Genomic DNA, 15,613 nt, shown 5'->3' on the forward strand with positions numbered 1-15,613 from the left:
GAAATTTACTGACCGGACTTCTTTAAGCTTATGGGAGTTCTTCCGGCGTAACCCCGCTGTTGCATAATAACACCAAGGCGAAACATACTTATTTCTGTCAATATGTAATATAAATACATAAAGCAAAAAATCTAAATCAAAAAAGCTTGGTTTAAACCAAAAGAGCCTGGTTTAAACATCCCCCAAAAAACGGGTTTTTGGCATTTTCAAAAACAACCACGGTTCTTGCCAACTCTGCTTACTTTTGTATATAGGAGGTTAAAAAATTCTTATTATATACGGTTAATCCTGTGGAATTCATAATGTAAATATGTTGAAGAAAAATTGTTTGAAATATCTTTTCGAAATTCATAGTTTATTTTCGATGTTTTATATTATTATCAGCATCAACCACTAATTAAATGATTTTTTGTGTTATAGAGAAGCGATACAAAGTCTGTTTTATCAATTTAAAGCAGTATTTTGAAAAAAGCCCAAAATTTCCCAAGCAAAAAAGCGAAGCAGAAAAAACCGAGTTTTTTTTCCAAAAAAGCCGTTTTTTTTCCGAGCCCTTGCATCTCTAGGTACAAGGATGGTCACATACGCGTTTGGAAATATCGTGTTGAATGTTGTACCGGCAAATATGATGGTGTGGGGCGCCATTGGGTACAGCAACCATCTCGGCTATTACACTTTTAGGCCAAACTTACCTGTGACTATTACATGAGGAAAATTCTAAAAGCCAAGGTCATAATCCTTCCTTCGGACATCTCGCGAACATCTATATTTCAGCAGGACAGTTCCCGGGCACATTTAAACACAAATGTGCAAGTCCTCAAATTATAAAATCGCAAACAAGCATCGGCAGGTGATTCCTCAGAAACACACCCAAAGCATGTCTGACTCGATGCCATGACGTATAAAAGACACATCGGGGACAGTTAAAATTCCAAGGGCTCTCCCACCGGGAATCGAACCCGGGACTCCGTACACCAAAGGTACTCGTGCTAGCCACTAGACCAGTGGGGAGGGCAGGTCCCTGTCCTCCTGTTCCAAATTTTAACTGTTCGTGTCCTTGTCATTCAAGGTTACCAGAAATAACTGTAAAACGAGTATAACCGAATAGACGTATAAAAGCTTTAACTGCAGTACGTGAAGGCTTCACTACATAGTGATTTACCAAGGTTGGAACTGTTATCTGTTCTAAAGTTGTGATCGTTTCCGTATAGTCATATAACAAACTGTTGTATAAATTTTATTCCACTCAAAGTTTCTTTCTTGGCCTTGAAATTATTGCAAAAACAGTGCACATACAGAAAACAGTAGTGTAGTAATTTTCGTAACTTTTATTTCATTTCTTCTGAAATTGTTATACGTCACATACCATACTGTGACTATGGAACTGGTCAACAGCGTAAGAAGATTTTTAAAATGCAAACAACTAATTCCTACATAGCAGTAGCGTAGCCAAACACACATAATAGTAATGTGCACCATATGGTAGGCCAGGCAAGTCTAGTTTTCTTCAGTTACACGGTGTTGAGAAATTGATGAAATTTGCTGACAGACAGAGGGAAAAACTAGACTTCCTTTCGCTACAGTCCGTTGAGACCTATGATTAATCAAATGGGACTCGATCAATTGGGTAATGTGTGGTTAGCTCATCGCCTCCCAGGCACCATTATTTCTAGTTAGCTTTCTGGGCCGGAATTTGATACCTCGTAATTCAGGTAGCTCCCAAATTGCTTCATGATCCTGAATCAACACAGGGTATTTTTGTGCCCCCACTGTGAACACTGAACTCGGGCGTGTTAACAATTCGGCTAAGCAGAAATTCAGTAATATATATAGCCCTATATATTTAATTTAAACATCTATTTTCTTTTTAGTAACCGTTGTTGGTAAATTTTGATACATATACCACAGAGAAAGAGCTCGGAAAGACGAGAAATGCTGCATATAACTAATTTGCTGAAATCTTATGTAGGGTTAGATGTAGAATTTCAAGGAAGCAGAGATGTGCAAGAGACGAGACGAGACGAGACGAGACAGAATTTTCCTGAAGAGACAGCTTTTCCAACGAGAAATATACATTTTTCAAATCGAGACATCACTTTGGCAGCACATTTTCGAGACGACAGCCTCAAATCTTGTCTTGTGCGCATCCCTAGCTAACATGACTATACAATACTTGTACTTTTGATAAATTAAAACCAGGGTAACACAGTCGATGAACAGAACTCAGAAGCTCACGGCGTGCGAAGTTGTGGAGAATAGTCTTAGTATGCCGAGCCGAGCCTATCCGTGACCGAGTTCGGTCACGAAATATAGCGATTTTTATTCCTAGAATGGGCTACTTTCCCACCAAATTTCGTTCATATCCGGTCAGTAGTTTCAGAGAAATGGGGTATGTACAACTCAAATCTGTCCCTGTCTGAGTTCGGTCACCACATAAAGCATTCTTTATTCCTTAAACAATGAGCTACTTGTTCACCAAATTTTATTTAGATCCTGCCAGTAGTTATCGAGAAATAAAGTACAATATACAAGACAAGTCAAGCCTGTCACCAAATACAGTGATCTATATTCCTTAGACGATGGACTACCTGCCCACCAAGTTTGGTTTAGCAGTAGTTACCGATAAATAAGATATCGCGTACACACCCACTCCTATATATATATATATATATATATATATATATATATATATATATATATAGCGAGAGAGAGAGGGAGTCCGGTGCGGAAGTGCAGATATTTTGAAAGGTGTTAAGGAAAGCCATACTAAACTAAAATGTTTATATGAACATATGGTCTATTCCCCCTGGTTTCCTAGATAAGGAGTACCTTTTCAGCCTCAGAAACCTGCTGAGTGTCAATTAATTGAGTATATTACACTCTGTAGTTGGTGGTGTAAAGACGAAAATTAAATCTCACTCGAAAGGTAATGAAGTAAGCTTTCCAACGATGTATAGATTACTGCAAGTATGTCTTAAACAAGAAAGTAATGGCGGGGAAATTATATTATTTTTTTCAATGATCACCTGTTAATGTTCGGAAACACTAGGGCAACAGAAAAAATTGAGTGGATACTACACTCTATGTCGAGGATGTTAAAGATTCATGTTGATGCCATCAACAGTAGTCGAGAAAAAAATCATAATATAATTGTATGCCGCTAAAAGCAATGTTGCTTGGGACTTGCGATTGTTTATTCCAATAATGTTATTTAACAACAATTTATAATTCAATAATTTAATAATTTATTTTTGCAATAATAAGCTCATAAATTACAGATACATACGAACATTAAAATACAGACAGCAATGTAAAATAGTTGTCCTAAAATTTCTATACGTGTACACGATCACCAGTACGTCCATGAACAACAGATGGCAGTAAAATAAAACATGCAGTCAAGTATACCACAGAACAGATTATATCGAGTTACCCATCATAGTACATTGGCAGAATTTGTAAAATAAGTACTATTTGTACTACATACAAAATCTTTACATAACGTAGCCTGATGTGATATGGTGCCACTCTTGTTTGTTTGTTATAGCAAAATAAATATAACATTCTTCACTTATACATCATGTGCAGTACAAATGATGGTTAAATCTAGTTTATGAGCTTTTAGTTACAAATAGTGACAGTGAAGCTATCCGAGTATTTTCCTACTATTTGTCTGGCGTGTTTTGAGGGATACTAAAGGAATCTGTCAGGGGAGCTGGTCTACGAATTTGAATCCTCACTGTAATAGGGGATTTTATTCCTACCGACCCCGAATTATGGTGAGATTCAGGTATCTTTTCTGGTGATAGTTTGCGTTTCTAATATTGGTAAAATTCTCTGCACAGTTTGGTTAACTGTCATTTAACTGAGGATGCCAACCTCCAGACCATATAGTAGGTGCCAGTACTTAATTTTTGTAATGATTATATGCACGTGGTATTAATTAACGAGATGATTTTTTTTTTTTTTTTGTTTTTGATTGGGTATGCAGTAAGCCCAAAAGACTATCGTTTGATCCATATCTCTTTTCTATCCGTCAGACAAATTTATGCTTAATAATAGGTTAAGTTCAAAACGTGATACCTTCTTGCTGGTAAATAAAGAATCAAATTCTACAAACACTTCATAAATGGTGGAAATAGTATTAATGATAATGTCATTATACAAATTTCTGTCGATAGAAGCGAAAAATGGTAACTGAAATCCGGACTTGATAGTCACGAAGTTTTACCATCTAACTGAAAAAAAAAAAAAAAAAAAAAAAAGGTAATTATTATTAACATACCTGTTGTTGGTCATTTGAGGCGTATATTTACAGCCTGTAAAGCATCAAGTACCCATTGAGGATAATTCCGATCAGGGTAACGCTTTTCCATAAACTTCTGAACAAATTCTGGGAATACTCCTTTCATTATACTTTCTCGGATGCTTTTCATTAACCTCATCTAAAAAATAATAATAAAAAAAAATGTAAAATCATATTAATACAGATAAAATAGTATGTATCGAGCAACGTTAAAATGAAAATTAAATAGCTCAACTCCCAATCAAAAACACGTTTTTCTCCTCTTGAAAGTCTATTTTCAGAGAAATTCTGAAAGTGAATCGAGACAGTTTGTCATCTATTTTTATAAATTGTATATATACACCTCATTTCCACATAATCTGCCACTTCTTATGCACGACAATATTTCAATATGATATAACTCAATCTGTTCAAAGAAGCTACTTCATGTTTGTTACAAATAAATAAATAAATAAATAAATAAAATTAAATTAAAAATAAAGAAAGAAAAGTTTCAATCGATTTCATTTCGGTTTTAGAGCTTATACAGAGCAGAAAAGAACAATATTCCCAGATGTATATTGTTTTCTGTTAAGTTCAGTGTTCGTAGATATTATGAACTAAATTACTCAATACCAACTGGTTTAAAGATATGCACACAAAGAAAATTTTATTATTATTATTGTGGAATAGCAACATGGTTTCATGAATAACAAACCAACCAATACTAACTTGGCATGTTTCATGTCTGATATTCTTCCTGTAGTAAAGAACCAAGGAAGGTTGCTACTATATATTTTGATTTTTCTAAAACCTTCGATAAATTCCTCCTGACATACTTATAAGAAAATTGAAAAAATAAAATTTATCTATTAATTTTATTAGGTAGATTGTCTCACATCTTTTGAATAGAAAATTTGTGGTTAGATATCGTGATTATATCTCTATAATTCACGATATTTTCTCAGACGTCTCTCAAGGGTCTAACTTGGGACTGCTTCTGTTTCTTTTATTCGTAAAATATTTAAATGAGTACATTAGCTGTCATTTTCTTATGTATGTTGACTTAAAAATGTATCGTTCTATTGATGACTGTGCTGTTATTCAACGTAATATTGATAGTGTTATTGAATGGTCTATCAGTAATACCTTACCATTAAATCTTAACGAAACTCTTACTGTTTCTTTTTCCAATAAAAGTAATCCTATTTATTATATATACACGTTACTGATAATATTTATATTAAGTATGTTGAGTCCACTATGATGATAAATCATTATTTAACAAGCATCTTGAACACATTATCTCCAAAGCACGAAGAAATTTAGCGATTATCAAATAGATCTGTAAAGATTTTGCATTAATGGGAACTTGTGTTACCTTGTATCTCGCTAATGTTAGAAGTCATCTTGAATATTGTTCTAGTGTTTGGAACAGAAGCATACAGACATTTACAATGATATTGAATCTGTTCAAAATTTACTTCTTTCCTGGTTACGCTAGAAATTTAAGTTTCTGTCAATCGAAACCGATGATGAAATCAGGCACTTACTTGGACTCTTGAAACTATCAGAACTTTATATGATCTGCATGAAATTCTAACTGGTAGATTACAGTTAATTAATATTGTTAACTTGTATGTTCCTTACACAGCTACTAGAAATTACAAAAATTTTAAGTGTGTACTTAGCTTAATTGATATGTCTATTTATAAGTGTTTGTCTACAGCCAACAACTCTCTCATCTTATGGATATATTTATTGGAGATTTTGGTATTATCAAAAAACAATTTACCAGATGTTACTCTTCATAACATGTGTGATTATTGTTTGATATCTCTATGCATGCTTATTTGTTTTTGTATTTGCATGGATGATTGATCTGTTTATTATTATGTTTGAGAGTAATGTTTTATATGTAAAGGAAACTGTTATTGGACTCATGTCTGTTATTTTCTGATGAATAAATAAAGATATAATCTATATTGAACTAATTCATTTACAATTTTCAGAATCATAGATTTGACGACAGGATCCCGTAAAAGCGCAACGCTATTCTCGAACCTATAGTATCTGTGTGACCACGCTGTGGCAGAGATGTTCAAGTTGAATGCAGCCATATCTTAATGTTAGATTAAGTATCCTTTACAACAGCACATTACAATTGAGTATATGTAATTTCATAACATCGCTAAAACATCTACCCATTCACTTAGTTCCGCTTTTGCATCCTTATTACAAACAGGAAATGACTCAGTCTGTAAGCAACGATAATTCTCAATAGTTAACAGTAGCCGCTCCGCTACGTTCACTGCCTGCTTCCCTGCCTTTAGTTGAAAATGAATAATGATGATGCCGAACATGAACATGTTTTTTGTTTACTATTAAAACAAAGTCCGTATTAAATGTAAATGTAGTTGTAATAACTTATATACAAACAACAAGTATTTATTCCATGTAAAGCACAACATCATCTAGTAAGTAAGCAACATGAACACAGTACGTAAACTACAGACACTTACTACTGTTTATCTTTAGGACAGTACAATGTTTAGCATACAAGCTTTTCTGCTAACCCACATGAAGTATACTACCATTAACAGTAAGTAATCATATTTAGATTTGAGTATCAGTATTCGTGTAACCACAAGTTAGGTTCAACAAACTAAAAATAAAAACAGAAAGAAAGGAAGAAATTGAGTGTAAACAACTAGAACTTTTAATTAAGCAGGATTTTAATCTATAGCACATAGCGAGCCGAAAGTTTAGCAGTACAACTAACTTTAGACAATAAGGATTTTTTTAAATCACAAATAGTAACTTTTGAAACATTTCTTACTCACTTACGATAGTTTCGCAATTTGAGACGCTATCTATTGTTAAGCAGATCGTATCAAAGTATATCATATTATACTTGAGTTTGATGATTTATTACTTGACAATGAGACACTAACCATAAACTCTATAATTAAATAGTATTTTGTAAATGTTAAAAAAAAAAAAAAAAAAAAAAAAAAAATTACGCGGATAAAATATTTTCAAAACGTGAGAAATATTGAGTAGAAATTGATGACTATTTTAAAGTTTATGACTGATCCAAACAGCTATAGTTTGTCCTTTATTGTGTGTGTCTGTATTCAGTCTTCCTCTTATTATAAAGTTTTCTATATATCTCTAAGGGCCTCATTCCTTAAATTAGTGCAGGACTCCGTACAGCAAGAGGACACAATCTTTCAATAACAAGCAATTAAAAAGAAGAAGAAGTGAGCAGTGTTTGCTGACAGCAAATAAAAAAATAAAAAAGAAGAACAACGGCAAAGATTTTATTGTCCTTATTTAAAAGTGATCATAAATCATTAATTTCACCCGAAAACTAATCAGTGTCGGTGACGATAAACATATCAAAGCTGTAATATGAAGAAAGAGTCAAGAAGCAATTCAAAAGATACATATAAACAATCGTATCATTGAAGGAAAAGTTGCTGTATGTCGACATAAGCGCGCAGTACTGTAAATATTCCGTGTCGGAACTATAAGTTAATCCTAAAAGGGCATAATATACATATCTATCAAAACAAATAAACAAAAAAAGTCACATGCACTCACATAAGGGTTTATATAAATATAACTTTTGTGTATTGTTCATTTTTGTGTTACTTACATTTCGGTATATTTTACATAATAAATTGTGTTATTATACTCAATGCAACTTTGTGTTCTTGACGATTCTATGTTAACCGAATGAAAACTATATGTAATAATCTTTAAGTGTACAATTGTATCGGGATGACCAGTGATCATTAATAGACAGTCTTCCCACAACGTGTCAATGCGGTATCATAACGCGGTTTGGAGGCCAATACGTTTTCTTCGTAAACGCAGGTGACGTTCGGTAACTGGATTCAAAAGTTGCCCATGATTTTCCGTACCTTACTATATCCAGTCAATCCACCTTCGGAACATTTCCTAACACACCCAACTTCGCACCATCCCCTCCCTGCACTACCTGATCAAAGTGTTAGTTAGGTCATTTAGTGTCGTCAAATTGGAACTCATTAAAAATTATTTTGCATTATTCAGGAAAAATTATGAAAAAAGTAGTGGATAATCTAGTATTATTTTATGTATTCATATTATTCAATAAATTTAAAAATAATTACACTGCATTACCTGGAATGATAAATTATGTATTGTTAATAGATGACAAGCTGCAGTTTCTTTGGTAACTATCGTATGAAGATATGCTCTCATGTAGTGTTTACAGGTACTGCACGGACAATTCTCGTCAATCGGTCGAAAATCAGATGCATAAGTTCTTTGCTTTAGATTCAACTGTCCTTCATCGACCAAAGCACACCCAAACCTCTGCAAAAGTTAAAGTAATTTCTTTATTTGTTAGAGAATATTAAATGCTAATAGAAATATATTTTAAACAACTTCTAAATGTTTATATTAATTCGTTTACACATATTTCATGTTCATATAAATTTCTCAATGTGTACATCTTCTCACTTACGCAGAAAATCCTTATTCAAAATATTCAGAGAATAGACGATTACCTCTACAAACTTCAGAAGTTGTGATTAATTGTGATTCGTGGAGTAATTAACTACATAGAAAAATGTTCGCATTGCTGGCAGCGATATTTTGTTTTAATCCAAATTGGATATTTTAAATAAATAAATAGATACTGAGTCCACAGAACAACTCTTCCTTAATATTTACTTTTCTACAACACTCCACACCATTCGTGTCACTTCACCAATTGACAATAGAACTAACTTGATTATTCCTATTCCAAACTGAAGAAATTTCACAAAGAGGTAACCTGAGTAGCTTTAATGATCGCATCATTGTTCGCTAAAGTTAATGGTGCAATTTATGCCATTTCGCATTCATTTAAATGAGTGCAATGTCTAGCCTCAATGGAAGCCTTAGAGACTTGATTTATTTTTTCAAGTTTAACGTCTCACGATTATGCTCTTTAGGTTAAAGGTGGCGGATGATTAATGAAAATGAATGATTATGAAATTAATTTTTTGTGGTCTCCCATCGGGATCGAACCATTTATCACTCAGAGACTACAAGATTAATACGGTATCCTCTTTTTTTCAAATACATCTGATTGTTTAGATACGCTAAATGGTATATTAACTGTCGCTGTTTGAAAATTAAAAGAAAAATTTTTTGAAATAAAATGAAATTATTTCTTTAGTTGAATGTCCTACAATTATACTCTTTAAGCTAAAGGAGACGGGAGAAAAATCTTTTACGTTAGTAAAGTGTACTGACCTGTCGAAACCAAAAATGAAACAATTTGATAATACAAAACGTTAACGTAGTTACCTTTCGTTGTAACTACTGTATATTCTGCTATTAAATGTTCTGATTTTTTTTTGTATTTAATAAAAAGTTACAAATTCATACACAAGATTCCGGAGCTGCAATAACCACCAATTGCGTTGATGACCCATATGCTTTGTAAAGTTAAAAAATCTTCTAAAGTTGCTTAGAGAACGTAAGGAAAATTTACACCATATTCTGCTTTATTAATCTGCAACATGTTCTTATAATCACCTTAAATTCTCGTACGAACTAACTAGTCGTCAATTCTACCCGAAATATGTGGTTCATACCAGAATTTATGGTGATTACAGGAACATTTGACAGGTACATTTCTATAATCTACTTTTTAAAAAATGATTAATATTATCAATTCTAACGAACCACGCAATACCCATCAGTTTACAAACCTTCGAAACTTAATTATCATTTTGAGCTAATTATAAAAGGGATATACGTCAGTCTGTGCGTCATGTTATCCTGGAATGTTATACAATCTTGCTAAATACTGTATATTTGTAATGTTGGTTGGAGGGAATAATGAGAACATCTTACAATAGACGACATATGTTTCGGTGCGTCACGCTAATTTCTAATAGCAAACGGTCACACCAATAGATGTCACTATGTACGCTATCACTTGCTTGCCTGACGCTTATAGATGTCACTACCTGCGGGATTGTTAAGTATAACGAAGTCTTTGAATAATTGAATAAAAATTTGGTATAGAGTTTAGGCTAGGTGATGGGCAAGCAATATATATATATATATATATATATATGTTTCTTAAATGTAAACAATTAAGTAGGATTTTAACTTCCAGTGTACAGCGGGCCAAAGGTTTAGGCACAATAACTAGTATATATATTACAAGTGGACGAAAGAAAGAAAAAAAAAAAACTTTTTCTTACACCATGGCATCTATAGATGCGAACTCGTGAAACTAGAGAATGACTGGGCTGTGAATTGAACCAGTTTCCGGCTAATCGTACCCAAGAAGCTAACCATTACACCATTCAATCTGGTCCCAAATCAGCCATATACTTCACTCTTGAACTGGATGCTTAGCTAATGAACACCTAAATTAATTCTAGCGTCACAGGTACTCACTACAAACCCTGAGTTTTCCAACCACAACAATAGTTATGTACAATTCACGTGATCTGATTAGCTGAACATCAACCTCAAGAGTAAGAGTATGGTTAGTTTGAGGAGAGATTTAGTAGCATAGTGATTAGCACATCAGCATGCAAGCCGACATCCCAGTTCGATATCCGACCTAGTCACTTTCTCATTCTGAATATCTGTTTAATATTGCATTTAATAACTTTGTAGGTACACGTGCTTTGATTATGTTCATAGGCAATATTAATTCAACCATCAATACTGATCCAAAAAGTTCTCTACTTATTCTGCTTTCGTCAATCACACTATGCAAAGACTAGAGCCAAAGCTACCACTTGCTGCAAGGACAAATATAAGTTAATAATCGAGTTTAAGTGTCACTGTAGGACAGACAAAAGTATCAATTCCCTAAATTCCACAGCCAAGAAAAGTTACAAAAATTATTCAAATATTTTAATTAAAATTACACAACTAGCTGTAGAATAATGTTTATAAACGAGAAACGACTGTCGCTTTACCGGCAGAGAAACGAACTTCGATCTACAATCTGCCGGATGGATGCTCTCTATCAATGGAACATGAGGCTAGAGTTCATTGACCACATTCTTCGAGTCATATCAAGAAGCTTACGAAATAATTATTTGGGACCTTATTTATGCTCATGATTTCAGCCCAAATTATGCAATATAACTGACAAAAGGTTTTAGATTATTTTTGCTCTGCAGTTAAACACAACTCTATACAACTAATCTTACTAGGCTATGTAAAGAGTTACAATAATAAGTAATGGACAATAGTCTCAAAACCAACTAGCACTATGCTCTTTATTCTAGAGTCTAAGTCTATAAAAAGAAACTTATTACATTTTCTCTACATATATGAAGTCTCACCGCTGTTCTAGTTGGAAAAACGCAATCGAACATATCCACCCCTAAAGCGCAACAAACTACAAGGTCAACAGCAAATCCTACTCCCATCAAGTAACGAGGCTTCTCTGTCGGCAATATGTCGGTCGATATGTGCACCATCTTCCAAAAGTCATCCTTAGCTTCACCACCACTGAAATATATATCATTGGAAAATCAATATTCACTAAAATATATATACTTAAACTAATCACTTATGTAATTCAACTTAACTTTTACTAACTTTTTCGTGTTCCAAATTCTAAGATTTACTCTCTCGACAATTTCAACTTACTCCTTTATAGCCTTCTTCTACGGGGGCGATCAGCTTCATAAGAGTGCAAAAGGAGGCAGTTAAAAATAATTGAAAGAATAAATTTTAAGTCTTGGAACACTAAACATCTTATAACAAAACTTTATCTGAAAATGTAATTCTTCCACGTAATTTCACATAACTCTTTACAGCATATATTATCTAATTGCAATATATATTTTCTAACTCGCATGACTCCCTTTTTGGGCTGCGGTGGCTCAGTAGTGGAGCGCTCATCTCTGCTTCGTGGAGTCCCTACTTTGATATTGGGTTTCTCCAAGTGACCTTTGTGGTGGAAAAACGCCGTGGGCACAAGTTTTCTCGGGGTTTCCCCCTTTTACACACTTTTTTCATTGTATCATTTTGTTCACTACCACTGTCATAATCTCCCTTAGTCAAGGTGCATAATCGTGGAAAGTTAAAATTAAGAAGCATTTAGGAAGGAAAAAAGTACAGATGCTATTTTTTTAAGTAAGATCCGATCATCAATAGAAACAAAGATAGTGCCATACATGTTTGGTTGTTTCCTCCGTACACATTAAGGTATTTACCACATATTTATCCTGTTTGTTTAAACATTTAACATAGCGTTCGATGAGTTCTTGTATGCCAACGTCGGAGAAATCGTCCGTCTGTAACCGAAGCCAATATTGTTTGCACCTCTTCATCGATGTCAAACCACTGACCGGAAAAACTGTTTCAGGTAGGGGAACAGATGATAATCACTCGGCGCAAGATTCGCGCTGTACGGTGGTTGGTCCAGTAGCTCCCATCCAAAAGATCTGATTCACTTTTGAGTTTGAGCAAGAAAATGAGGTCGTAGATTGTCATGCAGCAACAAAACACCAGATCACAGTAAACCACAGCGCTTACTCTGTATAGCACGTCGAAGCTTTTTCAAGGTCGCGCAGTATGCAGCTGAGTTAATGGCTGTTCCTTGTGGCATCAACTCGAATAACAAGACACCACTGCAATCCCAGAATATGGTAGTCATAAGCTTCCATGTAAACACTGTCTGTTTGGTTTTCACTTTGACTGGAAATGTCGTATGTCGCCATTTCACTGATTGCTGCTTCGATAGTGTGTAGTCCACTAGTTGATCTTCCTCATTGTATCGAGTCAAAAAGGTCAAAGCACAAGCCAGTCTCATCATTTGTATTCCTCACTAAGAAGTCCGAGAATTCGTCGCGCGCAGTTTTCGGAATTTAAGGTTTTTAGAAACCATTGTGTACAACACCTACCGTGAAACGTGTGGAAATTCCAATGACAACGTGGAAATCGTAAAACTCCATTTTTCATGAATTTGTGTGTCAACTGCACGCACCAACTCGTCTGATTACAGTTCATAATGAGCATTGTCCCGTCGCACCCATTTACTCCCCTTGCTGTCACTCATTGCATTCGGGCCGTGCACCACACATGTCTGACGATGAATTTCCACTGCTGACAAAAATCGAATCACAGACATTCTTTCACACGTGGCGGGATGCTCAATTTGACGAAATATTTCAACTGCCAACACTGAACCATACAAAGTGACGCTACAACTGCAACTGGTGTCGCCTCATGGCTAAGGCAGACAGAACACGTGCGCATTTCGACAGAAACAACAAATATAGCCAATAACCGCAGTGAAAACAACGGTGAAGATTGGATTCGGTCACAGGCGGGTGATTTCTACGACACGGACATATAAAAACTTGTCGATATCTATGATAAAAGTTTAAACAAATAAGGTAACTATTAAGAAAAACAGAGTAATGTCTACAGAAGAAACACCCAAAAATGTACGCCAATATCTTGACTAATTTTGTTTCTAGTGCAGTCAAATTAGCAAAAAGTAAGGAACAAATTAGTAACAAGCTGAAAATTGGTACAGATGCTAGGAATGATGTTCTAAACAACATATTAAAAGTCCCCTGGAATCTCAGGTGACATTCGCCGCCATATTGGAAAATGGCGGCTGAAAGTGTCAAATGAACAATACACAGATAAAAATAGCAATATCTTCGCTATGGTTGAACATAAAGGGATAAACTTAGTATCGTTTTATAGAACATAGATAACACAATATTTTTTAAACAGAAACAATTTTTCATAAAACGCATAATTTTACAAATATTTAGCTCTAAATTCAAAAATTCCGAAAACTACCGTCAAACTCATTTACAATTTTATTGAACTTAGGAAGTAAATATTAACAAGTTAAAATTTGACATAGATGTTGATAAAGACCCACTAATACTAAAATCCCACAACTTCTTCGTTCGCCATATTGAAAAATGTCAAAATGTCCGAAGTAATTAAAAGATAATATTTTGTTAAGTGAAATACAAAATCTGAACCGGGTTAAATATTTGAGAAACTGTAAATGTAGTAGATCCGAACACTGTTTTTAGTAATGATGCAAATTTCTATGTAACAGGTGAGATTAACAACCAAAATGTCCGATACTGGACTAATACAAATCTTAATTGGATAGATGCATCAAAGATGCAAGACACTGGTAAGGTAATGGTGTGGTGTGTAATATAGGGTGAAAACTTATTGGACCTGTTTTCATAGATGGGACCTGGGATGCTGCACAATATGGAAATATGCTTGGAAACACTGTTATGCCACTTTATTGGAAGAGCAAGGGTGATTTCATTAATATTGGCAACAAGATGGGCACCACCGCATTATGGTGGTAATGTAATCGATGGTTCAATGAACACTTTCCCGGTTGTTGGTTAGGTCGGCATGGACCACTTGAGTGGCCAGCAAGGTCCCCCGACCTACCTCCTTTGAATTTCTATCTTTAGGGACATTTTACAGCTATTGTCTAAAAGTGTAAAATTATTGACATTGGCTACCTGAAAAGGAGAATCATTACGGCCTGTGAATAAATATCACCAACAATGCTTCACAGAGTGCACAAGCACTGTGTCTCAAGGTTAAGGATATGCATAGAGCAGAACGGTGGGCACGCTGAATATCTCATCTGATTGTAATAGTCTCATGTGTGTTCGCTCTCTCTTTTCCTGGTTATTAAAGAATATGTAATGTGAGATGTTACAAAGCTTGCTTTTTACTTTATCTTTCAATTCGAAACTTCTCACAGCACATTTCACAGCATTTCACATATAAGATATCCTAAATCTATTCACAACTTCAAAACTGTTCCAAGTTTTGGAAAAAATAATCTTACCATTGGGTTTCCCTTTGAATGAGGATGTTGTTTAATGTGTCACACGACCATGTTGCCATTTTAAAAAAACAAGTTGATTCCAAGATAGCAGTGACCAAGATGGCGGAGGATAACCTTTAACACGTCATAATGTTCCCCCCTTGCACCACCATTGATCGCAATTGACTTCGGATCGACTACATTTACAGTTTCTCAAATATTTAGCCCGGTCCAGATTTTGTATTTCACTTAAGAAAATATTATCTTTCAATTACTTCGGACATTTTGACATTTTTCTATATGGCGAACGAAGAAGTTGTGGGATTTTAGTATGCCATTTAAATAACTTTATCAACATCTATATCAAATTTTAACTTGTTAATATTTACTTCCTAAGTTCAATAAAATTGTAAATGAGTTTGACGGTAGTTTTCGGAATTTTTGAATTTAGAGCTAAATATTTGTAAAATTATGCG

The 15,613-nt window shown here is 34.4% G+C and overlaps 1 protein-coding gene across 1 annotated transcript in view; it reads right to left on the reverse strand.

Moving 5' to 3' along the window:
• Tgt (tRNA-guanine transglycosylase) overlaps positions 1–15,613 on the reverse strand; it is a 48,191-nt gene that overhangs the window by 3,477 nt on the left and 29,101 nt on the right. The window contains exons 6-8 of the mRNA XM_081743422.1: positions 11,641–11,809; positions 8,453–8,647; positions 4,283–4,442 (exon numbers count right to left, since the gene is read on the reverse strand). Coding sequence (XP_081599548.1) covers positions 4,293–4,442; positions 8,453–8,647; positions 11,641–11,809 — 514 coding nt within the window. The 3' untranslated portion in view covers positions 4,283–4,292. The remainder of the gene's footprint in view (positions 1–4,282; positions 4,443–8,452; positions 8,648–11,640; positions 11,810–15,613) is intronic.

The sequence above is a fragment of the Thermobia domestica genome, chromosome 2 (genome assembly GCF_964235325.1).
Source record: "Thermobia domestica chromosome 2, izTheDome1.hap1.1, whole genome shotgun sequence".
Classification (NCBI taxonomy): Eukaryota; Metazoa; Arthropoda; class Insecta; order Zygentoma; family Lepismatidae; genus Thermobia; species Thermobia domestica.